This window comes from Lingula anatina, chromosome 5 (genome assembly GCF_051362555.1).
Source record: "Lingula anatina isolate TDL-2025a chromosome 5, LinAna3.0, whole genome shotgun sequence".
NCBI lineage: Eukaryota > Metazoa > Brachiopoda > Lingulata > Lingulida > Lingulidae > Lingula > Lingula anatina.
Window position 1 is genome coordinate 15,316,008 of NC_141771.1, and position 27,414 is coordinate 15,343,421.

Below are 27,414 nucleotides of genomic sequence, written 5' to 3' on the forward strand. Positions count from 1 at the left end.
GCAATGTTACACATTATGATGTTATTTGTGAAATCATGTCAAAATTACAAATGGCGATATATCACTAAACCTTTTCCTATTGTTTACTTTCGAATGTGACTATTTTGCTGTATTATTATTATGACACGTAATTTTACTAACAACCACTCATTAAATTTCAACAGGTAAAAATTTAAAAGTGCCATTCCTCAGAATTTTCCCCACCTTAACTATTTCACATGTAAAGCTTTGCTGCCATTACAAATCCAACCGGTGTATTTTGACTTTCATGTGCTACGTGGTATAATTAAGAAAACATGGAGGACATAAAACGTCACGTGGTGAAAATATTGAGGGACGGCAAAACCTAGTTATAAACAGGCAGAAGTCAAGTCGTTTTTTTAAAAATGAATCAAAGATAAGTTTACAACAAATACCTAAAACCGATGTCTTAGAACTTTACGCTGAATCGGTTAAAATCGAAATATCCATATGCTTGGTATCCTGACTGCCTCATGTCCACTCCCTGGCCACTCAAAACTAAAGAAGAAGTGACATCTCTTTCAAGGGTCCAGATTAAACATGATCCAAGGGGGTAGTAGGAAGGTTGAGCGAGGTGACCTCCCTTTAATTTTTACCATTTACCATTACCATTATTTGACAGACAAATTTTGATTAACAATCTATTAAAATGGTAATGCACAGGAAGCTTTTTGTGTAGTGCATATATCAAAATACACTAGATTAAAATAAGTCTCAGACCCTTACACACCCCAAGGTAAAATGGCATTATGTAGGTCACTGACTATCCTTGTATGGTCTACCGCATGCTGGAATCTGAGCAGTTTTTACACCGTTGGCATGCCAGACCGTACAATAGCGCCATCTGGAGGGGAACAGAAATGATCTTCTCTGCTGCAATCGGTAGTTTAGCTGATTGTTTTAGTGTGCGTGTGTGTGTGTGTGTGTGTGCGCACACCTGTGTGCTTAATCTTCAGCGCCGCAGAAATGACTGTAGCATGCAACTGGCATATATACAAACTTACATATATACGAAAAAATAAAAGCCATTTATGAGAATAACTACACGCGTATCATCTCTGGTCCCGGTTAGTTGTCATTTTGATCTATTAATTGCATGAATCCAATATCCATGCAAAACGACCTTAAGAACGTCACCAGTCTACAATTATTTTAAAAAAGTGATGACAAGTGAAAGTAAATTTATTATTAAATTTTAATTGAAGCGATGAAATATAACATGTAAACTATCCCAATTGGTCAAGTATTTTAACCGAACTGAAAAGAAAAAAACATGCATTCTCAATATTGATATATTTTCATCATGGCAACTTCAAAAATTGAAACAAAACTCTCCCGCTAGGCTATGCGATATATAGCGACAACGCTCGTGTGACGCTTTTACGGTGACTAACATGTATAAAGCGATGGGAGCACTTGTTTTTTGGGGCGGAATTAACCCTTTGAAAGGTCCTTTCCTATTTCAAGAAGATTGTACCTTTTGGGGCAACTATGGCTTGATTTCTAAGCATAGCATATGCGGCTCAACACATTGTTTTAACATGTTCATAACAGAAAAGAAAACAATCGCATAAACGAATTTTTGATTTATTAGAGGTATAAATATATCTTGTCAATTTTCACTTCGATGCAAAAATAACAAAAATTAAACTCATTTGAAAAAATCCACATTGCGGTTTAAAGTGACTATAAATGTAAATTACCACATTTTTAAATGCTAATTATTAAATTAAATCTACCAGTATATATAAAAAGACAAATAAAATTACTAAGTGGCTGACCCACCTACCATATCGCTAAGAGGTACATAGCAATGAACACAAGAACGGTTAATCTTCTGCAATTAAAAACACATAACAAAATCCCACAATTAACAAAACATACCACAACAAAAAGAACGTGATGCCCGTATTTTGAAAAACCCGTAGAAAATATCCACCAAAACTACGTCCCCACTGCAAAATGCTAATAGTATCTATATGCAGAAACAGTTTCGACATTATAAATTTTCCGAAAAGGTTTCAAATAAAATGCTGTAAATACCGTATCCCAAGTTATTGTAAATGTGTGTTTGAAAGCACTCACAACCGGATCAAATATGGTTAACCCATTTGAAAGCTTGCGTGAATAATCCCCGCGGGGAATCTATCCAGTGTGTTGGACGATAATGCGGCAAACTTTCAAGTTGGTCAGACGTGTTCGATCCGTGGACTAGTTAGTCCGCGAATCAACTGGTTGTGAATGCTCTCTATGACACTTTTCCATTGTTCCTACCCACGGCCAGGTCCTATGTCCAATTTTCTTGAAAACATCCCCTACATCTAAATTTACCTATAAAACGCGTGTAAAATAATCGTCGACCAAAATTTCCTACGTATAACCCTTGGCAGGAATACCGGAATGTTTAGAAGTATTATTCAAATACTGATATCACACAAAGAAGAGAATGCATCTTTATAAACAGAATATTAGCAGTTTTCTATTTCCAGTAGCCTGACCCATGCTTTTGGTACCATTGAATCGTCTGTTTCAAACCTTCTTCCCAGCTTGTCTTGGGTTTCCACCCCAGTAGATGGAGCTTTGACGAGTCGATGACGTAGCGGATGTCGTTATACGGACGGTCTTTCACGTGCTCAATATTCAGCGGTTTTCCCAAAAGTCCATGCAGCTTTTTGGCTATGGCCATCACGGAATGCTCGTTGTTCACGCCAATGTTGTAGATATTGCCCACCGTTCCCTTGTGTAGGAGCAGATCAAACGCTTCAACGGCATCATTCACGTAGAGGAAGTTTCGTTCGTTTTGGCCATGGCCATAAATTGGACAAACTTTGTCTTCAATAATGCTAAGTAGGAAAACTGGAATGACCTGAAATAATAAATGTCGAAAATGCGACTCATCGCATGCAAAGAACACGAAGGGCATTCTATCTCAATACGTAGGTGGGTTCTTAACGTCTCGCCTACTTTATACAATTTTTATCTCTCTCATATATAACGCATAACCACAGGCGATGCAAGCCAGTTTCCTCCTTCTCACTGTTTTACGTCAAAGAAAAACACGCCCAGAATAAGTAAGTCCACATTTTGTGGGCAAGAACCATTTATCGTTAAGAAAGGGTTTTCGTTCTAGGAGACTTTGAAATACCAGTGTCTCGCTTTTCATTAATCAAATCTCTTTCTTTAGTCTATAGTTACCTGTTTCAATTGCTTTTTTTAAATATTAATACGTATTCTGATTTTTTTTCTTTAATTTCGTTATAACCGTTTATCGAATATCTGATTACTTTTTTTATTTATCTGAACCAGCCTACCTTCTCCGGGTACTGACACGGCCCGTACACGTTGTTGCTGCGTGTGATGATGACGGGGACATGGAAGGAGTGATGGTAAGACTGGACCAACATCTCAGCCGCCGCCTTGGACGCCGAGTACGGGTTGGTCGGGGTCAGGGTGGCGGTTTCTTTGCGCGGAATCCCGTCTAAGGCTTCGCCATAGACCTGCCACGAGGAGAAAAAAAAACAGTATTGTTGAAAATAAAGGAGATTGTGGAGGCAGTCTGATAGTGTGTATTGGGTAAAAACACATTTGTTAAACCAACGACTTTCTAACTTTTTCTGTAATTGAGCATTTTGGATAAATAATTATTTTAATAGTTATTATAATTCATTTATAATATTTGATTGTATTTACACTATACATAAAAAACAACCCATATTGACTGTAATTTTCTTAAAAAGTTTTCATTAAAAGAATGAAAACAAGTATCTAAAAAATAGCAATAACGAGTACAGTATATTCAGAAAAACCAAATACCAAAGTATAGTTAAACTAATAACAATAATGATAATGAAAACAATAGAACACATTTTCAAAGAAATAAATAGACCGATGCTCCATTTTACACCTCCCAAAAGATCAGGAAACTACAGGAAAGAAAAATTTATCAGTATTAGCTTGGACCCACCATACATGTATAATGAATCCAAAGTTTTAGATAAAACATACCTCGTCAGTGCTCACATGGAGGAAAAGATTCACGCCAAAAAACTTGGCGCAGTGCAGGAGAGTATGAGTCCCGATGACATTGGAGTTGGTAAAGTCGTTGGATTTACTGAACGAGTTGTCAACCAGAGTTTCCGCGGCAAAATGCATCACTGTGTCGATCTGATAAGTCTCGAAGATTTCCTTCATCTTTTCAATGTCGGAGACGTCAGCTGAAACAGAGATGCTGGGGTCGTAAAATCAGTGGCGTAAACTATTGAAGTTGTTTCTAATTTTTTTCTATTACTTTTTCTTTTGTGAAAGTGCTTTTCCGAAGTTTTGAACTTGGACTTCAGGAGCTCAATTTTTTCTTGGAATAGATAATTTCAGAGACACTTCAAAATTTTCCCTTTTATGATTTTTGCATCTGACCTTTCGCGTCAACGCTATGTAGGTTTAACAGTTGACACCAAATCATTGTAATATGTATGACTACGCATTTACAATAGTGTAACACAAGCACAACAACTGCAATTCCCATTCAGTATAGTAAGTGACACACAGTGTATCATACCTCTGATGAAAACAAAAATGGATTTTCCAACCATAACTATTAAAAAACCCAGTGAGTATAACCAATACAAAGTGACATACCGTACCTTTGATGAAAACAAAATTTGACTTTCCTTTCGAAGCATCGAGATTTTTCTCATTAGCGCAGTACGTCATCTTATCCACGACCACAACATTGTAGTATCGATACCGTTCCACGAGATAATTGGCCACGTGGGACCCAATGAACCCAGCGCCACCTGTGAGCAAGATATTTTTCCGGATGTTCTTCTTCATTCGTTCAAAAACACCCTGAATGGCGACGCTGATGTGGGGAATCTCATGGTTTGGGAGAGCTGCTTCGAGTTTAGTGGTGTCAAGGCAGTTATTTGAGCGGCCTGCCTTCACCAGGGTTTTCAGTTCTTCAGGGTCCACCAGCTCGTACTTGTGGTCGGGGTCGATGTTGCTCTTGTACAGGGCTAAGATCTCGGAGTGGCTGATCACACCAGGGTTGACAAAGTTGTAGACACCTAAAATAATCACGTCCGTTGTTAATTTACCTACTGGTACGCACCCCACTTAATTCAGCGTCAATAGGTTATTTCTTGTTTACCAAAAAAACTTTAGCCCGAGCACTTACGGAAAATATTAGAACCAATGTTCCGTCTGGTGCATGTTTCAACCTTAGATAAAATTTTAAGTGAAATTATGCGCCCGTATCATAACAAATATGACATGGTTTATGTTTTAGGTACCGGCAAAACAATTATGTATTGCACGATCCGGTCTAAGTTAAGGTCCAATAGTGAAATAGAAAGTTTTTTCACGTCTGAAGATAAATGAACAGTAGATGATATCTCATAATTTTGGGGACAATCCCCAATAGAACGATGCGTCTGTACGCACAGCTCCTGGAGACGGTTTAAAAACCGAATTTCCGTCAAATCGATCGAAACATTAAGACAAAAAATGAAGACTCATGAAATTAAACAACTGTACCGTTAGAAGGGAAATTTCTTCTGGAAATAATGTTTTGATTTTCTTGTATCCGAAACGAATTAGATGTTACACGTAATTGTACCTGTGATTCCCTTTTCCATCATCACAAATGAAAGAGGAAGAAGATCGTGTAAAACGCTCATAGCGTTTGGGATGTCGCAAATCTTTGGGTAGTTGGTGATCTTTGTGATGAAGTTCCTTGGGTGAAGGTCGTCTGAGATGGGCATGCGCACACGGAGAGTCAAAACATTGGTGTAAGAATGCAGCAACCTAAAATGAGAAAGTAACAATATAGAACTTGGAGAAATATTGTAATATTGAAATATTAACATGAAAGAGAGAGAGTGATGTGCTCAGCATTTGGTACCTGTACTGGTACAGTGCATGAGCAAAAATTAGAACATTAGATTCCATCGTTTCTTTTAAAGTATTTTCATTGGTTGAGTTTAAATGTATACATATTATATCAGTGATGTTTTTTCCTCATGCTTTTTTTTCACCATCTCTGGCTGGCAGATGAATTAAAACATATCACCTGGTGTCTGCAATGCTAACACACTCGATGTTGGTGACACGTATGAGAAGCGTATTTTCACAGGTTAAAAAAACTGACATCACTGACCTTTCTGCCATGGCCTTAGTCTTAGAATAAAACGACCCTTCAAAATTAGGAACATCTTCCTCCGTAAACCCCCTTCCCCCGATAGGGTGTTTCTCGTCGTACTCATAAATACAGCCAGTGCCGAAGTATGTCACGTGGATCCCTCTAGCGGCGCACAGATCAACTACAGTCAGCAGACCCGTGACATTGGAGCGGATGGTCTCTTCTTGGTGGTTTTCGCACCAATCGACGTTGGGTCGTCCTGTTACCCCTAGAACATGTGAGATACAGAATAGTATCGCGTCCATAGTGTTTAATATGTATTTATATAAGGCACAAAATGAAACTTACAGTATCGGTCTCGCCGTTATACAGGGAAAAGTTCTGAATTTTCTATGATGACCAAGGAACACACACACACACACACACACACACACATATATATATATATGTTGTTTTAATATTGACAAAACATGCGTAAAACATATTTTCGAGTGCTTTATTTCTAAATTTTACAGCCACGAAGGTGAATGCGGTAATTAAATGAGTGCATAAATGTGTGCAAAAAAGTCGTTAAAATATATCGTGATTGTGCTTTTGTACCAGTCGTTAATGCAATAATATAACTTCAATGACCTCATTCTCTCATCGGCACGACAAAGATGGCCCTTTTTACTAGTTTACGGGAAGTAAATAAAATACGACAGAACATATTGAAGAGAGCACGGTGAAATTTTGCCTTTTTCTGGCAACGTACTGACAATCGACGTTTCAAACCACGGTAGAAAAAATAGTAAAGAATTTTTATAAATACAGGTGGAGTACATGTATTTCACTCGATTCAAAGTGTTTTATCGTGATATGCATTGACGATCTGTAGAACACTCAACAAAGGCTACTATCTCTGATATTCATATCGAAAGAAACTAATGTTACATTTGAAGCCCCTTTTCACATGTTGCAATATATTCATCTGTATTGAAATATTTTACTGGCCCGAACACGTTATTGCACTACAGAAAAAAAATCGGGGGTGTTCCCTTTCATCTTTTCGCTTCCAACTCTGTGTGGAATCAAAATTAATCTAGTGAACTCCCCGTGGAAGCGGCGGGGGGGGGGGGGGGGGGGGGGTCCGGTTAGAGGACCACTTTAGGATATCGTCAGGATATTGAGCTGTCGATACCATGCAGATATGTTGCTCTCTTACCGCAGGGTGCGCAAGTTACAAAATAATGTTGTGCTCATGCTTAAATTATGCACACTTTTCAAAAGATTTTGATTTCAAAAGGTAAAGGTAAGTATACTGCACGATGCACAGCGTACATGTAGCCCATATTCTTATTCATCTAGGATCAAAGCATTTCGCTTTTTATCAAAATTTCCACTGCTACTGTAATCATATCGTTCTAGCTGAGCTCTATAATCAAAATTAATCAGGCTTTCACTATAGAAAGTAATATATGTTAAACCGTGACTACTTGAATGGAAACACGCCTGAAAGTGTGCATACCTGCAGCTATGATGACATATTTTGGTTGAACTGCATCCAGTTCTCGTTGAACCTGTTCTCGTTCTTCCATGCGAGAGTTGGAGCACGTGACTTGGTAGAGTTTCTCCGCCATCAGGTGCAGTAGCTTCCCGCCTATCCATCCCGTACTCCCAAATAGATGTACCTTCACCGGAGATGACATCGTGTTTTAGACAGCTGCGGCCGACAACGGTGTTCTGACAAAGATCTTAATTGAGCCTATCCCTAGAACACAGATGTACACGATATAATGCGAATTAATACATTTTGTAAATTAAGAACCCGCGTGTTAGAAAGCATATTCATAGAACCTATCAGCTGAATCGTGAGTCATTTCTTATACTATATAGCAGTTTCTATCATGTATGTGAGACCTTTGGCCCTATTAAAATAATCAGATCTCTATCATTTATGAATATGTTGCGTTAGTAAACCTTCCAGCTTTATTTCCAAAGGTATTTTCCTCTTATTTCTGCATTTATTAAAACAACGTTCTTAAACGTTTCTCAAAATGTTGATATTTTTACCCTCATCAGGATGAGATGATAAAAATTTTATAAGAACTCAAGTAACTTTCGGAGATACAGGGGCGGATCCAGGATTATTTGAAGGGGGTGTCCAGTTTTTTTTCCTTTTTTTTTAAGAATGACAGGCCTCGGATGCGAAGCCGACGCTTATCCCCTTAGTGTTTGATGTTTTGGAGGCCAAACGGTTCCATTTGGTGCAGTAAAGACTTATGATTCAGGTCTTCAAAATTCTAATATCAAGAGGGAAATATTGGTGTGATTTTCCCCCCAGAAACCGAAGGGGGGGGGTCAGGACCCCCCTGACGCCCCCTAAAGCCGCCACTGCGAGATCCTGCAGCCTTCGACCCTGATATCACTGTATGATGCAATGAGAGAAGCAGCGAATAGTTATTATTAATTTTTATTCTCACAAAACAAGATATGTCTATGACCTTGATTAATGAATTATTAAAATACGCATGTGTGATCAAGCAAGAAAGCTAAAAAATGCGGGAGGAAACCAATATATATTAAAACAACCAAATAAAAATGTCTGGATGCGATAAGTAGATTGTGCCATAAATGTTCAGCTTACTGGCCATTCGGACCACCAGTTTCCTAAAATCTACTGGTCCGAATTAATAACCACTGGTTCAAATAAATATTTTAATCAGACAGGATATTTATCACTATTACAAATTAATATTAGTAATCACAAGACCCTGATTTTGCCATATCTTTTTTGGAACACCTTCACCCATGGACACGCACTCAAAAATATTTGCAGAAAAATAATGTGGAAAATGGTTAGTTTTTTAATGAAAAAAAAAACTACTAGACATGTCAGGCCGCTTAATCGACACATTTTGAAAAATCTACTGGTCAGCACGAAATTATACTGACCATGAGCGTCGGTCCAGCGGCTAACGTGACAGGCTTGTTAAGATACTGTAATTTACTTGAAAACATAAATTTAAGTTTCCATTAAAACTGTTAAGAGTCATAAAATAAAATCCCTTTGATGGGGTATTTCCGGCAAATAATTCACCCTCTGTGTCATTAATCAAAGTTGGCATGTCAAAACCAAGGTGTAAAAACTAGCCGGTATTTTATATACAGTAGAGCATTGCAACACAATACTGCCTTTGTCCTCAAACATCCCTCTGATTTATACACAATGGCCGTCATATTTAAATGAATTATGGATGGCCAAAGGGGACTAATTCTTTCCCTTATCACTGCGAAAAATAAAGAATAAAGAAATAAGTCATATATATATATATATTTATATGTATAGATAATAGCATTGGTTAAAACAACAATTAAACATCCATTGTTACAGACGTCACATTTTAACCTTCATGACATCACCTAGTAACAAATAAACAAAAAACCCTGAAGAAAGAATGAAACCGGTCTGTTTTTTTTTTATTATTATGTATAATATATACTCGTACAGGAAGAACAATTTTACTTTTAATATATATATATATATATATATATATATATATATATATATATATATATATATATATATATATATATATATATATATATAATCAGTTAAGTGCATGCCTGCAGAGAAAGGCGTTGTTTGCACGTTGCAGTTTGGTTGAAATTTGGTTCATGTGTCCGTCGCATAAGAGTCATTGTCAATTCAGCTTTGACAAGGCAACATCGAAAATCTGGCCTTGATGTTGATCTGCTGTTGCATAATGGAATTCCTAATTTCATGCACCTTTGAACATCGAACCCTCTTTTATCTTCTTTTATCAAATAAAGAATCTCAATTTAAGAAGTAAATTTTAATAACTTTGGATGGGGGGCATGTTTTCTGTCGTTTAATGCCAAGGTTGTATTATTAGATTTTCATAATATAATTTTAAAATGTTGATTGAATCATTGTGTCTCTGCTGGACTGCGAAATCATTGTTTTGCTGGGAGCTGGCGGATGGGGAGGGGGGGGCAAGGGGGGGGCACAAGAATTAACGAAAATTGATCTCAGGGAATAATTATACTGTAATACGACTAATACAGGTTGTACTGTGGTACGTTGAGCAAAGAACCGCCTCGTTTTGCTTATTTATTGTTTTTTTTTCTTTTTTAGGGGGTGGAGAAATAAGAGATTTCTCTTACGCTTGGAAAGGGGAGGAAGGGGGAGAAAGCGTGGAAAGAGGGCAAGGACACGTGGCCCACAGAAATAACACGTGACTTAATAATAACCCTCCGGCCCCGCTGGCGGGTTTTTTTATGAGATAAGACTAATAGTTTCTCAACATCACATGAGAATCAAATTAGGAGAAGGATAGGGAGTTATTGAGTGTGAGTTAAATTTCTTTAAGAGTCATAAAGTGTAGAAATTGTTTTCGTGGTAGAAAAAGTCATATATAGTTCGATTTGATTGGTTAATTTCTCAGCACATTTGCAAGTTTTTAACACGTATTAAACACATGCAAACTAAGGATGGATGTGGTCCAAGCATGGGTAATTCAAATAATATTCTAAATATATTTTTAATTGAAAACAAGTCTCTTATTAATTACCTAAAAAGGAAATGTTGAATGGTGGTTTGCAAAATGAGAATGGAAAATTCCTTGTAATCACCACAAAGACAATGGAAAGTAAACAAGTAAATGCATTATTAGTAGGGAGAAATTACCCTCTACCAGGGCGACAGATTGATTTTCCACACATGTATTCACAGATATGTCTATAGATAAATAGACAGTCATTTTGGTTCTCATTGACTCGATTCAGCAAAAAATGTCCACAATAATAAATGCGGCCCTGGTAGAGGGTAGTGAAAAATAGAGTTTAAGTACTAGTGAACAGTTTGAAAAGAGAGTCGGTGAATAAACGCTCGAATGCTCCAGTCCGTCGTTTTTTGTCACTTTAACATAACAAATCCCTAATTTATAGTATACACTGTAGCTATACCGCAATATTTGCCCAAAAAGAGAACTTTTCGAATATTTTTTTCGGTATGTCCGTGAATTCAAGAGGTACACAACTAAAACAAGTACATGTATAAACATTTTGCCCCATGTTATATCTTACAGTAATATTCAAAAGGAAATTTAAAATATCTAATCACATAATTAGCATAGAAAACGTTTTCATATCTGGGAATTTGAGGTAAAAAACTGTTAAACAAAAGGAGTATCCTACATTTACATACACCTGCGAGTCCATAACAGTTGGCGATTCAAGACTTTTTCACACTGGCAAGTTACCAAAAAGAGCAAACTATAATTAAATTCACGAAGCCTCATACACATTTAACATGTTAACCTTGGACCTAACTAGAGAAGGACAAGTAACGCGGAGAAAGATCAAAGGATAATCGGCTTAGCGCGAGCTCTTCGCGAAACGATGTGCGTTCGGATCACGTGACCTCCCGTACAGGTAGCGAGCATATCGCGGCTGTTGATGACTTTTTGTGTCATTTGGACAGGTAGCTGGTGATAACGCGAGGAAAACGTTCGGGTGGATGAGTCAAGACACTTATAGAGATAAAATGTAAGTACAATTTCTTTTGCTATTTTGGATGCTAGATGAGAATAAGGTATGTTTGTTCATGGAGGAATTCAAAATGCCCAATATGGTGAAGGCAATCGCGTTTGTTGCCGTAAAATGAGTGTTTAAAATTGTACAACTGCAGTGTCGAATACTTGTCTTTAGCTATGATCCGATAGAAAAATATTTCTAGTCTCGAAATTTTACCTCTATGTAAAGGATTAGCCTTAGATGCGGCAATAATTTAACCTCAAATCGTGTTTTGAATTAAAATGACGCAATTCCTCTCCGATTTATTCGACTCGCCGACATCGTTTTAGGTCTGGTATTTTTTTACCTACGGTTTAGATAAAGGTGGCATCAACACCGCTGTGTACTATATGTATAGGTTTATGTTACTTGCTTAAGTGAGCCCGAATTATTGAATGATAATTAATATTTTTAACTGTTAATATGGGCTCTCGTTGCAACATGACACCACACATGCAATTGTGACACACAAAAACGCACCTGTGATCCTTTTAATATCGTTTTATCAAAGTTGACATTAACACTGCTCTGAAGTATATATATATTTACACATTACCGGCTACAGTCAGCTCCGGTCTGAGAATGATAATTATTATTTTTCTAACTCTAAATATGGGCTCTCGTTGCAACATGACACCACACATGCAATTGTGACACACAAAAACGCACCTGTGATCCTTTTAATATCCTTTTATCAATGTTGACATTAACACTGCTTTAAAGTATATATATATTTACACATTACCGGCTCCAGTCAGCTCCAGTCTGAGAATGATAATTATTATTTTTTTAACTCTTAATATGGGCTACCATTGCAATATGGCACCACCCATGCAATTGCGACATACAAAAACGTACCTGTGGGCCTTTTAATATCCTTTTATCAAAGTTGACATTAACACTACTCTGAAGTATATATGTATATTCACATGACCGGCTAAAGTCTGCTCCAGTTTGAGAATGATAATTAATAGTTTTTCATTTTTAAATTGGATTCCCTAAACAGAATAAAGACGACTGACAAACACCCTCATTGGTCTTATAGTGAAAGTGTATATGTGGACATGTACACATGCAAAGTGCATGATTATATTTACTTGGGTAATGGTCATAAAAGTAGATCTTGATCACATTTTTGATAAGAGTCTCACCTCTGAAATTGCCTTGCTACATTGCATTATCTTGTTATCAGGTGCTTGAAATCTTTGAAATAATCCTGAGACATGCCTTTGGATAACACCTAGCTGGCTTTATCAAATCATCAAAGGGCCTGACGGTGTAGTTACCTGGCTGATAATGATCTAGAAAATCCATGCCTTACAAGGGAAGTAAATTTAACTAGAGGGAAAATCTACCTGACAGGTAGAATCTTGAGATGCATTTGATAAGGCTTACCTGTGGCTCAAATGTCCAAGTAGAAGTAAAAAAGGCAATTGTCATTTATAGTAGTTTGTGATAAAAACATTCTTATTCTCTTCCAGATTCTCTCCACAAGATGCCGGAAAGTTAAAATTGGACAATGCACCATTGCCCAAGAGGAGACGCACTAATTAAACATTTAGACAATAATTCACATAGGTCAATAAGAAATTAGTTTATACCTTTTATAAATAAGTTAATACTACTCGTGCTACAAATAGGAAAGAACTCCAACATGACTTTCACAAAAAGAGACAAGACAAGAAAACTGCACATGTATTGTATATTCAGCATCACTAGCTTTGTAACAAGCATTTTTAATGTTTACTTTTTTAATAATAAATATTGGAATGTACTCAAGTTGTTTTATATTTGCTATCTTATAATGAAAAAAAAAAATGAAATGTAAAAAACATGGATTATATGTTTAGACAGTTTTTTTCTTGCTTGATTGAAATTGCATATTCAATTACCTCAGAATACACTAACTACAGGTTTAAAAAATCTGATCCTGATAAAATTCATACTCACATTTGACTTTGACCGTCTTGCAGTGATATGCGTCTTATTTGTCAAATCTTTTATTATTATAATATATTAAGTTGTGTAAAAAAAAAGGAAGTGAAAAGAAATAAAAAGAAGATTTTTTATGTCAAATATATGCATTTTTTATAACCATAAGATCAGTATTGGTGAAATTAATCTTATATTGTAAACGGGTAACTTTTAATGAAAAATAAAACGAAATATAAATGAAAGATAGTTGCTGACTGAAAAACCAAATATTATGAATACTTATAGTAAGTTCTTGAATTATGACTGCTTTTCAGTTACTGAAAACAGAAAGCCATATTTTGGTACCTGGTGTATTATTTTCTACCAAACTAATACAACAAATCTGACTTTTAAATAACTAATTAAAATTAATGTAAACCTAGATGAAATTTCTAATTAAGATCTTAATTGCTAAGTGAAAAAACCCAAATGTTATAAATGCACAAGATCATACTGTCTGTTTGTTGAAAATCTAGGTAATAATTCAAGCTGTAATTCTACTCTTCCTTTTGAGAGACTTTCTCAATCCTTTTTCTTTCGTAGATGCAGACACAGATTCTTGGTACTTTTCTTTAAGCTGTCTGCGAAATGAGTGGCCCCTAATGGTAATATATAATTTCACAAACATGCTAAAAAGGTCCATTTTTAATTTGTCTGATTCACCAGCAGTCAGTTCTTGTGTAAATTTGATTGATCTTCCGGGGTGTCACAGCTACTGGTACATGTAGGAATGAGATTTCCGGTCGTTGGGTGCGTATTTCTGTCCTGTCAGAGACTACCTCACGGGCAGAAAAAGACAGCAGGTATTGAAGACAAACTTCACACCCCGTTTTTATGAGGTAACGGGGAAAATGCCGAAAACCCCTCAATAAATTTCCACGTGTTGACGGAAACCTGTGTGCTCGCAACTGCAAAATGGCGGCAATGCTGTATCATAGTAACCACGAGGGACTGCGAGAATTTGCGTTATCAATGCAGAGAAACAATAGAAATGCACTGAAGCACAGCGCGCGCTACCTTGATAATAAGCTGTTCAGACGCCCGTGGAGCTATCAAAACAGATTATGTGAGACAATAGGCGAATGTTTACCCGAACGCACATAGCTTCAAAGGAAGATGCCGCGTTACTTGTCCTTCTCTATTTAGGTCCATGTGTTAACCAAGGCGCATCATTGTGAATATCTGTTAATATTGGTAAATTACAGGATGGGTTCGTTCAACACTAATAAGAGCAGTTTAGTCGAGGCAGTGACGCATAAATTTTGTGCAGTATTTCCATTACAGTTTACACCGCTTTTTAATTGCTGCTTACTTTCGCCCATCAGGAGTATACTATAGTGTAATTAAGAAAATACCAAATCAAGTCAAAACTAAGCAGATTTTATACGCAAAATGTGTGCACCGCTGACGTGTCTGAGATATTCATGATCAGTTCTGTGGGACGATTTACATACAGATTCACATTGCATATATGTTCATTGCATGTCAGCTTAAGTGTTTGGATTCTAAATTTAAAAAACAGACCACGCCAAATGGGTTGAGTCGACAACTTTGTACAAATGATTCGAGCTCACAATGCAGAGAAACAATACGGAATATAAGTAAATAAACGTGTTAACTACTCACCTTGTTTCCGCTCTGTGCAGCCTGCGCTTATCTCTCCCTTTCTCTCTCCACGTCATCAACTAGATAGCCTATCTCCCCATTCAGCAGGATCAGACGTAGCCGCAAGCAAACTAGTAGTCACACGGCAGTTACAGATTTATTACCACCGAATAACTGACACTGCCACAACCTGTATCATCCACCTTCAAAAAATAATTCAACATGCGCTATAGGTTTCATATTCCACAGTTTTACTTCATGTATGACCCGTATATCTACGTGTTTCGTAATGGAGGGTAATAAGCATGTATGTGCAATAATTATGAGCACATATATTGACATTTTGGCTGATCCTCGAGGCATCCTCTTGGTAATAATGTGAATGGCTGGGAGAGAGAGAGAGAGAGAGAGAGAAAGAGAGAGAGAGAGAGTGTGTGTGTGTGTGAGAGAGAGAGAGGCAAGCTTATGCTATTACATTCTATACATAGTAAACCATCACATTCTTTCGTCCGTTTCACTACTGGTCGCTATGGTCAGCTACGAAGCGGACAGAGTAATGCCATCTTACATTTGCAATAAAGCTTTATTACCCTTGCGCAGACCAAGAAGTTGTAATGAGAAGGAGTAGAAACAAGGGGTTTCCTTTCATCCTATCCTCGTAACGGGCTTAATCCTAATAATTACCCAGCTTGTGGTCTTAGGGAGAGCTTGTGCCTAATACATATTCAAAAGACCATTCACGTGGGTTGCTTCAGCCAATTGGGATAAAGCCTCGCGAAGTCTCTAATAATCTCACAGAGAAAACATGGTGGGATTACAGAAAGGTGTAGAGAGAGATTTCAAGCCTGGACGCAACCATTTCGGGAAATAAAACTCAAATTATGCGAGATAACCTTCATTTGATCTAGAGCCGATCAGTTATACAAAATTTAGTTTCACATCAAGAATGTATGAGAACAATTTCACAAACCCACCTTCAACGCTAAAATTTGCACCTGTAGAAGTCTCATATTTATTTTAAATTATTTTTGTCGTGTAAAGGCGTGTAAAGGAAATTTACCTTCATCTAGGAATGACACATTCAATTCACAGCCGTGTACACAAAACAGTAGTACTTGCAATTTCCGTATGCCAGCCTCGTTTCTTTCTTTTTTGGCACATTATTGCTTATATACCAGGTATAGAGCTTAAACAGGAAAATTGGGGAAATGTAAATAAGTTATTGCACTTAGTATGATTCTAAATAAAATTTCACTAATACATATTTTTGTTTATATCTTTGTCCATTACATGAGGCCAACTAATAGTAGACTGATAGTTTAAATTCATTAGAAGAAAAAAACAAAGAAATATTTTTATTGATTGATATTGCTTTATTTCAACATTCGACCAACTTGTATAATATCAATATTGTTACACCCAACAGTGATTAAAGCAATACAAAAATGGTTAGTTTTTATTTTGATGTGGTGATTATTTTATTTTATACTTTAGACAATTAGCCAGTGAACACTAAATTCCCTTTTAAAACTTGGACCACTAAATTCCCTTTTAAAACTTGGACCTCTTGTGCACTATAGTTTAATATTAGTGGTGGTAAGAAAACAGAGCCTTGTGCCTCATCAAGTTGCTGCTGGAAACAATCATTTTGACTGTTCAATTATGGCTACATGTACATCTGCCAGCAAAACTAAAGATCTTTCACCTGCATTCTCTTCAACCTGAAATGAGTAAGTGCGGAATTCATTACAAAATATAACTCTATATCCTAAACGAAACTCTGCAAACATCATATTGCAATGAAAAATTGAAAAAAAATTCCGAGAGTTCCCTGTCATCAAATTTTGGACCCACCATTTTGAAAAAGTCCCATGAAAAGTTGTTTATTTGAAATGATGTTTTTCATCTAAAGGATTGATTCATTTAATATCACAATGTTATATTGTAATGGTGCACGTGCTTAACTAACCAGAAAAACATAAATTATCTGCATACACCACGTTAAAATTACCAAAAATTGTCCCAAACTGTCACCCAACTGTCTCTAACCAATTTAGGGACCCGCCATTTTGAAAAAGTCGGATGAAAAGTTGTCTATTTGAAACGATGTTTTTCATCTAAAGGATTGACTCATTTAATACCAAGGGGATGTATTGTAATGATGCACGTGCTTAACTAACCAGAAAAACATAAATTATGTGCATACATCACGCACTTAAGAAGAAAAAAGTCCTAAACATGGAGGTCCCGCTGAATCGGCCTCAGATCTTCGAGCTAACGCTGCTTTCTGCACTGACAAATTTGACTGACAGCCACCGTATGAACATAAAACAATGCTCAAAGCAGAATATCAACTCCCACTCACCTTTATATCGCTCGACTTGGCGTTTTTCTAAGTATAACTTCCAAATATTCGCATTAAACATGAATAAATCAAGACGTATACGCACTGGTTCAGCTTCGCCGTCTTGAGTCACGCGGAGGCGAGCGGAGGATTAGACCAGTTACGAGGATCGAATTTCAAAGGACGCCGCTTTGAAAAGAATGCTGCGATCTGATTGGACGAGAGAGATAATTGATGTCCCGTTTCTACTCCTTCTCATTATAACTTCTTGCGCAGACCAAAGGGCACTTGAAATAAGAGGTGTGACCTTTATGACAGAAGAATGTGCTTGGCAGAAACCTGCGTGGGTCAGTGTCACGGTCTGTTAAGTTTTGATCACGGCTAACGGTACATTTAACTGGACATGTACACCTTGAGATATTAAAGGGATAAAAACTCTTCGTATGAGATCCATATTTCACAATTAATACATTGGTAACAACTCTCAGAAATATGATAAATTTTATTTAAACGGTGGTTATCGCAATTATTCTGGAATCTGTATGTACTTGCCGTGGACGACGTGACCTCCACAGATGGCTATCATAAATCTCCTAAGAGATAATTAAAATATTTTAGAAAAAAAAAAAACAAAAAAACAGGGACTTCCTTCGAATGTTGGAACAGATTCACTGACCATTGGTGAGTATGAGCAAATTGTTGTTTACCCAAGGAAAATCCATTTTTTAACCAAAACAAACAGTTGATATCCCTTGGAACTAAACAGCAGAGAGCAACCTTGTTAAGAACTCGTGACAAAGAGGAAAACAATCTGTGAAGGAATTACATTTACGGCCGCTCACAATGGATCGGTCCAGTTGTGCAAGAAGTTATAAATATCTCTTATAACTTCTTGAGTTGTGTAAACCACTGGTTATGAAAATCCCTTAATTACAGAGTCATATGACACAGTGGCGGATTTAGAGGGGGGTCACGGGGGGGGGGGTAGCCGTTATTGGAGGCGATTTGCAAAGTTGAGGGCAACATTTCTGTTTTATTACACGATGGCGCATATTCTATATCCTGAAATGATAAAAAAAATTCGAAAATGATATATGTAATAAGGGAAACCCAAATAAACATGTTTACACCCACGTGTCTTGCTATACGACGATGTCACAAAGAAAGAAAACATGATTTCATGTGCAATTACCCCTTTAAATTATGATCGTCGCCGCTGGGCAGGGTAAAGAATTCAATTATAAATTCTCTCGTGATTTTATATAGTTCTTAACAGAATACGCTAGAGCAGTGAGTAGTTTGAACAGTGCCCCTCTCTGTCTGTAAATGCACTCTTAATTAGGGATAAAAAAAGAATCAATTTCTTTCGTTGAAACATTAATGAACGGTTGACACAAACTTCTTAAATAGGAGACTTAAAGTAGAACAGGTATTATTTGCTGATGAGCCGTTTGCGTACCTTAACTGTAGCTTCTTTTCAACAGTTTGACGTAAACTATGCGCACATGTCACGGTCTAGAAATTGGAAAGAGAGCAACGGTCAACCGATTCTTTTGTCTTAGAGAACTGCGCTTTGTAAATACTCATAGAATATTAACCTGTCAGAAAATAAATAGGCACGAGAGAGTTAACGCGCATAATAATAATAATAATGGAAAAAATTTCCCCGCTACCTCTCTCAAAGAAAAGAGGGGCATTCTTGTCTTACGGATTAACGGTAGATATATTGGTTACCCTGTAATTATTAATTATCAATGGGATAACACATGAAACAATTATAATTGGGACTGAAAAATGCATAGTTTATGCATGTTTTTGTAATGAGGAACGTTAACTTTATGGTAAATACATACATGTATACACGTTCATTTAGGAAAATTTCACTCACCTGCTCTATCGCTTTCTTTCCCTTCCCAATGAGGGTGATACAAATGAAGATGTGAAAAGCAACCAAAATGTCAGTATCAATAATATGCTCTTTTTCATTCTTTTAAGGAAATAACGACTTGTACGTTGCACAGTGTCTGTATTTGGCCTCTTCTGACTTTTATTTATCAGACGCCTCGTTTACCAAAAAGCAACGCGTCTGTGAGACATATTCTCACCCGCATCTCGCCCTCTTGTGGAATGAAAATGCAATGATATTAATTCTTAAGGCCTTTGAAAGTTTTATTTACATTGTCTTGAAAAAAAAAATTATAAAAGTTGTACGAACAGGATAGTATTACGCCTCCAGAATTAACGCTCTGTTAAATAGCAAGTTCAGGGTATTGTGATGCGCATGACTGAGGTAGAATACATTGTACAACATGACATCAACAGATGTATGAGAAAAAACTAATAATTTCAGAATGAATGACAAAAGAAGAGACTGGTGGGCTTGATGTGCAGTGTATTGACTATTACATTCATTGTGTTATTATAATTTGATGTCGGGTGGGGTCGATTGAAAAATCGCTTTACGCATCCAACCGCTAGGATGAAAAATATTTTTAAAAAATCACAGCTAGCCAAGTTGGGCACGGATTTAAAAATTATCGTTATAAATTAAAGGACAGTCCGGTATAAAAAACCCACTTACGTCATACTCCAAATTCACATATTAATCATTTGATAAGTGTACTACGTCGGGGTGGTGGGGTTGTTGGGTGGGGTAGGGGTAGGGGTGGACACCCCGGGGTATCTCACTTTGCTGAACGGTAAATTTCATTGAATACTTCAAGAAGGATTTTGGCATCCAGAAACTCGAGTCGTTGTTGCGAGAGAAAAGAAAAGGGGAGGGGGCTTGGCGGTGAAATATAAGAGGCTGGAATTGAATGTGTGTGGAGAGCCCTGGTTGTCTGGCCTTGCTGTACGGTGAATTATGTCTAATTGCTTTCTGGAATTAACCGAAATAACTTTCTGAAATATTTTACAGATCATCGTTTTGCCTGCTTACATACAGTAAACATTTATTGGGGAATGGGGCTATGATGGGCGAGATTACATATCGCCCCCTAATGGGCCCCTTCAATAAAGAACCCCCTTTCCCTTTCTGTAAACAGGAACGAACGTACATTTTTATGTCTCATTTTATCACCTCACGTTGTTAACGACGTCGCATGCATAATTCGTGTGTTATTATAATATCTGTCCAAGGTTGAGAGACAATGGGGAAAGTCCAATGGCTTAATAGCTATTCTCTAATCCAATCAAAAACATCCAGCTTTGAAGTCAGTGTAGATTTATTTGAAAATAAGAACACGTGCACTCTAAATTCTATGGCGCTGTTAAAAAATTAACAAGTCTGCGAATAATATTCAGCTATATTGTATAGTTGATTTGGGATATATTTCTTCAATTATTATCATTCTATGTCTGTGTCACTCTATTTCATCCCGACCTGCCCATCACCGTCTTAAAACCAATTCATATTATGTATCAGTATTCTTCCTTCCATTCCCTACTTTGCATTTTGTTAAATAATCATGATCGCTTCTGGTCCACGTTATCTGTGATCCCCGCCACAAGCCTAATCCTAGCTTTTGTGACGCCACCCAGTCCATGACGTCACTTCTATCAGTGACGTCATTCCATGCAGTATCCGCGGTCGTGCTCTTTACAGAAGCGCATGCCCAAGGGTCTCGACAGGAAGCTGCTTCGCGGACCGTTATACGTCCCGCGGGGACAGGCCCACAGAAAGGATGAACGCATTGAACAACGGATGAAAGTACATTGCGGATCGCCCAGTGTCGGGTCCAGGTTGAAGTAATCCCCATCCGGCAAGTTTTGGCATAGGTCTGAACCTAGTACTAAAATAAAAAAATGGGGAAACTCTGTATTAGGTTGTTTCTTTCTTTCTTATTTGTTTATTTATTTTCATGAAATGGATAACAATGTGTACCAGAAGATGCTGATGATATTTCCATTACGGATGTTCATAGAAATATAACGTTTTTAAACAGAATTTGATGATGATCAAGTTTCATGTAACTTTGTGTTTGCAGTCTTGTTTAAGATTATGTGCGTGCATGTGCATGTGTGTGTGTGTGTGTGTGTGTGTGTGTGTGTGTAAAATAGGTGTGTCAACAACAAAACATGAAGAAAAGAAAGTTTTGAGACAGAATATTTTACACTCATCCTTACAAGTGAAGGGGACGAAACAGTTAGATACGAAACTTCAAGCTGTGCTATTGTTTCGGTCGTCGAAAAAGCTATAAACCAAAGATGAAAGGACCAAAGCTTGTCATTGATGAAGAGATACATATTTCATATAGCGTTATGCCCGTGGGCAGGAACTAATAAAAAGAACGCAGGTGAAAATTTTGAACATGCAACACAAAATAAATGCGTTTTTGAAACCAAGTCTACTGTTACACGATAAAAAGATATAAATTATTATATAACATACAGGGTGGTCCATACATTCCATCTCAATTTTGATATACATGCAAAGAAGATATTTCCAACTTTCTTTCATCAAATTGTTCCATAAGGATGACCATTTTATCTTTGCAAATTCTGCAGAAATTGAAACCTTTTAAGTAGTCGAATTCTAATAATAATTCTAAAAAGTACAGCCCCCCCCTCCCCTCCCCAAAGTGGAAGGTACCCCAAAAGAGAGAAATCTGACGAAATGGGTGATCTGGCGAGAAGGGTGGCCAAGAAAATTCCGTGCGACGTGAGATTAAAATTTGACTACCTAAAAGGTAGTCTTTGGCAACAATATATTTCCAAATTTCAGAGGAAAATAGAAAGGTGAACTGGGACCATCTGAAATCGGCCAAAGTCTCGCGGCTAAGCGTAAAATTAAGTGGGATTTCCCGGGATTTAGAGTGGATGACAGTGTCGAAAAAAATAAAGACAGAGCAGCAAGTGCAATGCTGAAACGAATCAAAACTGACAAAAAATTATTTAGAAATATTTTCTGGTTATTTTTAAATTCTGTAGTAGTCTTGTGCACAGCAGTTCTTATTCACCATATTTGTTTCTTATGGTTTAATTGCTTTCTTAAGACGACGCTTCCGGCACAGGTTAAAGGTTTGCATGCACATGTACCTCACATGGATTCTCGCACATCTGGTGTGAGTTTTTTTTTTTCTTCTTTTTAATTTGTTATCTTGGGCAATTTCTTTTCTTTTCTGTTTGAAATGTGATCTTCGTAACGTGATAACACGTCTTTATCAATGCAAGTATAATATATGTAAGTGACTGAGTTTTGAAACGTTGAATTACAGGTTTTATCCGATTGTAAATTAAGGGAAACTGTGCACCAGAATTCACCTTCTAAATGATTTTTTTTTTCTTTTCATTGTCCAGAAAATGTTAACCTCACATAGTTCTAAGGTGCACTAAAGAATATGCACGGAGCCCGAAGCTGGTCAACCTTTAGAAGTTAATGATTGTTAAACGCATGACGGTATTCTAATAGCTCTACGATGAAACGCAAACCACTGGAGTCAGCAATACTTTAATAATTAGATTATGTTGCAGTACTTAATTTAAATAGCTTTATATTTTCCATTTGAATGTCCATTATGTGCCTGAATGCATATTTTCATTTGATTACTTTTCTTCTTCAATCTTTCGCTATACTGTTATGTAAATTCATCTACTATGCCTTAGACTTATTTTATTGTTTCAATCATTTTGTAAGATTTATATTGTACAATCCAGTTGTTTTTTGTGGGAAAGATAAACGATTGTCGACGTCCACGTACTGAATTTTATGCTAATTCTCAAGGAGATTGTAAACGCAATTTGTGAAATTAAAACTAACTACCTGTAATATTTGTCTTTAATTTAACTGACCCAAATCTATGATTGACTCCACAAAACGGGCAAATTAAAAGCAAAACCTAAGGAAAATGTGGGTGACCCAAAATAATGTTACCACAAGCGGTAGACTGAATATAAAACTATATAGCAAAGCCTTCAAGGCAAGTAGTCAATAGTAACCTGCGCTTTGTGTTGTTTCAATAAAATATATTATTAACCTTGAAGAGATAAATAAATAAATAAATAAATAAATAAATAAATAAATAAATAAACAAATAAATAAATAAATAGATTAAATACACATAAAGATTAATCAACGAATGCATAAAATAAATATATGAAAAATCAGTAACAATGAAACATACCAAAGTAAACATGATAAATAAATAAATAAATAAAAATATAAATAAATAATGGTAATATACATGGTGTGTATATTATGAATATAGACATTACTAAAATGCAGGCAAAATTTACGCTTCCATAGCTCGCGGCTGTTATTAAATGAGTTTGTTTTGTATATTAACGTGCCGGCATACTGCACTGTCGTAAACTAAGATGTCATTCCCATAGAAACCATCGGTCTATGTAGATCGATCCAACTCTACAGGAACTCTTGCTGAGTGCAACCAGCTAAACCGATTCACACCCTCCTGGCGTTGTAAAGAATATTGAAAAGCTGGTGATTGTACAAGTATTGCATTGGAAACAATAGGTGCTGTGGCTTTCAGTTAAGCTGATTGCACACAGCGAGAGTCCCTGAAGAGTTGGATCGATTTACGTAAACCGATGGTTTCTGTTGGAATGGGGCCTTATTTTATTGGCTGAAACGAAAACTAAAGCCTCTCTCATTCACTATTTGAATCCCTTTATAGGAATGATATATTAGTAAAGACTTAACCAAACAAGACGTCTACAAGAGTTTTCAGCTGTACAAAATCCGTACTCAGAGTTTTTTATAAGAGGGCTTTCTTCTTATTGCTTGTCTTCCCTCTGATTTCTAATAACTTTACAATATTGTTCATAGTTGACAGTCTTTGCTAATACAAGTTAAGACTTTTTTTCACTTCAAGTGTTGTATCTTAGCGATACCGCTGTACCGGCGTGTTGTTAAGGATAACCATACCCGCCTTCACAGGTTCTCCATAAGTTTTGTTTCCTGGCGTTAAGGCGTGTCGAGCGCAGGAACTCCGTGTAGGGGACTATTTTACATAATATCCCAACTACAAGTTGTTAATCTCTCAAAATATACCGGCCAAGCTGCATCAATAAGATATAATGCTCGATTGAAAAGGCCCCTATATAATCGAACATTCATTAACAGAGGGTACATGTATGTACCAGAACAGAACTTACCTTTCATTTGAAACCGCATCTTTGTTTTCTTTAAAACCCTATCTGCTGCCTTTTTAGTAGGGGACGTCGTCTTGAATGGTGTGTATACGACAGTTGATTCCACAGCATTGAAAACCTCATTTTCTTCCAGCAGGCCGGATTTGAACGCGAAATAAAGGTATGGACTTCCCGCGACGGCCCCAACGCAACATACCGTCACACTGAGGGCGAGGAGAAAATTTTGGACCATGATCAAAATGTTGCCAAAGAGGTCCTGGAAGCTCTAGCCAAAAAGACTCTTCATTCTGAGGGGTCCCTGGAAAGATTGTGCGTCGAGCCTAAACGTTTAACCCAGCTATCGATGAACGTTAAAACGCAGCTTTGCTCGAAGCGAAGTTTTATAGTCGTCCTATCAAAGGGGTGTTTATAATCCAGTCCGGATGGATCAACTTTTAACGTTCTAACTCTATAGGCAGTGTGATCTCATTATCTAAATACGCTATTGCCATTGGAAATTGTGAATCTTGGTCGGGGATCCGGGGTTGGGGTAGGGAGGGATTGAGGGGGGGGGGGGGGTGCCCACCCGCATTCTCTCTCCATCTCTCTCTCTCACCACCTCTTTTTTCCCTCCCCTTGTCTCGCTCTTTCTCTCTTTCTCTCTCTCTCCGGACAAAGCCAAGAATACCCCCGCCAATTCATTGTTTTTATTTATATTATACACACACACTGAAGACGTACTTACTACGCGCCTGCCTACAAATTGGCTTGCGACTAACAATGGTAATAGACTTGATAATTGGTGCTAGGGATAAGATTTTCATCCTTTGGATAGAAATTCTAAACGCAAGATCCGCTGAGGTAATTGAGTGGAGACGTGGTAAATTAACTGTAAACGCGACCTCTAAATCAGATTCGTTTACGTTGCTTCCGGTTTCTTATTCGCAATAAAATCCATTTGTTATATAGTGGAAAAACAATGGATGGGGCCAATGTTATGAAACCTGACATGTTAGTCTTGTATCCTCTGAGACTAAAGCTTAGTTGAATATTGAGAATATTGTACCGACATGATTTCTGATTCGGGAAATCAGTCTGATTGAAAGAATATGTTGACATGTTTTCCGAAAAACATGCTATTGCTATTAATTTGTTATTCAAACAAGAAACAATGACCAGCCTCACATAAAATTGATTTCTGAATATGTAAGAGAGCCCAAAATCAAACTTATTTTGCTTTCTCTGTAGATTCGATACAAAATTTATTTATTAACAAACTTATTTATTAATTAATTTATTTGTTTATTTACGTAACGTTATCAATTCAAGGATAAACTCGTAAGTGTCAACTTAAACTATGCATGTAATCGCCTAACTTAAGATAATAATTAACAATTTAAGAAGTAATTAAAGTAAAGAACCCAGATTGGCGATATCGCGGTCAAACACCGGGGGATCTAATGGCCGTTAATGAGAACATGGTCTACATCTTAAGTAGTGGACGCAAGGTTCCACTGACGGGCACAAATTCTCTCCGTCGTTGTCGACTTGTATAAAACATTGCCCACTTCCTTTGCCCGAAGCAGAACCGGGGTCGTAAAGCCGGGTGTCGCAGCGTAACTTGTGGAGTACTTGCATTCGGTCGCATTCACAACAACTGAATAACAGATCCGCGGATCAAATATGACGACCCACTTAAAAGGTTGCCGCTTAATCCCCTAAAAGATACTGAATAGATTCCCCGCGGGGATTTCGCGACAAACTTTCAATTGGGTCGGGCATAATTGATCCGCGGATCTGTTAGTTCGCAGTTGTGAATGCGGCCTTTGCCTCGACGTCGTCTTTCACACGTAGATAAATGAATCGTTGTCGACGCGGTCATGCAAGGTCGTTGGCACAGATCTTGTTGCGTTCGCGCACTGCGTTCGTGGGAAGTGGGTGGTGCGTCCACACGGTGAGAAACGGGCTAATCGTCCTTGTTGTAGTTAGTGTACAGCAAAATGGAATGGTTTTGCTGCGCTGGATAGATGCTGCAATAGAGACTTTTGTGATCAGACACAGAAAAAAAGGATGCTTTGTTTCGCTCACAAAGAGTAAAACAGATAATCGTTGATTCACTGGAAGTTACTTTATCAGCATCGCTGTGTTCAGAGATTCCAGTGTTATGATGCTTCAGTTTTGAATTCATTATATTGTTAATGTCAAATTCATCAATCCATCTTCGTGCATGCTGTTCGTCTTTAAGATGATAAACAAACACATTTTGTTTTAATTCTAGACTAAATGCTTTGTCAATAAATAGTTACTCGGATTTCGACTATGATGGTGATGTCGTGTCTACCTTACTTTGCAATAGTAGCCTTTGACATTTTAGAAAGTTTGGGGCAAGGAAAATTATTGGGACGCTGAGATTTAAACTCTTTGGGTACGACAATCACAATTTAGGCAAGTGCATGCATTTAAGACCCACAGAAACGAGGCTAGCAGATTTTTTTTCTGAAACAATGCTTATTAGACTTAGTCTCGGTAGGTTAACATGACTTTAGACATGAAAAAAAAAATTAAACTTGTGTATTTGTGATAACAGCCGGAGGTCCAAACATCTATCTCATCTTTTTACGATTCACGTAAACGGAGTGAAGAGATACAAAAGACAGCAGCACGCGAA

At 37.2% G+C, this 27,414-nt stretch overlaps 1 protein-coding gene and 2 long non-coding RNA genes across 3 annotated transcripts; 1 reads left to right on the plus strand and 2 right to left on the minus strand.

Moving 5' to 3' along the window:
- Positions 1-1,592: 1,592 nt before the first annotated feature.
- LOC106181385 (UDP-D-glucose 4,6-dehydratase) lies at positions 1,593-15,589 on the minus strand. Its single transcript, XM_087013100.1, has 8 exons — positions 15,335-15,589; positions 7,665-7,907; positions 6,176-6,425; positions 5,636-5,823; positions 4,662-5,084; positions 4,027-4,235; positions 3,333-3,518; positions 1,593-2,887 (listed from the first exon to the last, which is right to left on the minus strand). The coding sequence occupies exons 2-8, from the start codon at positions 7,843-7,845 to the stop codon at positions 2,501-2,503; spliced, it is 1,824 nt and encodes a 607-aa protein (XP_086869226.1). The 5' UTR covers positions 7,846-7,907; positions 15,335-15,589; the 3' UTR covers positions 1,593-2,500.
- Positions 11,482-13,513, plus strand: LOC147761717 (uncharacterized). Its single transcript, XR_015334507.1, has 2 exons — positions 11,482-11,707; positions 13,216-13,513. It is a non-coding gene; the product is annotated as an uncharacterized LOC147761717 (long non-coding RNA).
- A 5,274-nt stretch (positions 15,590-20,863) lies between the features above and the next one.
- LOC106181390 (uncharacterized) lies at positions 20,864-25,289 on the minus strand. The gene is made up of 2 exons (XR_001240204.2): positions 24,771-25,289; positions 20,864-21,448 (listed from the first exon to the last, which is right to left on the minus strand). It is a non-coding gene; the product is annotated as an uncharacterized LOC106181390 (long non-coding RNA).
- Positions 25,290-27,414: the final 2,125 nt, after the last annotated feature.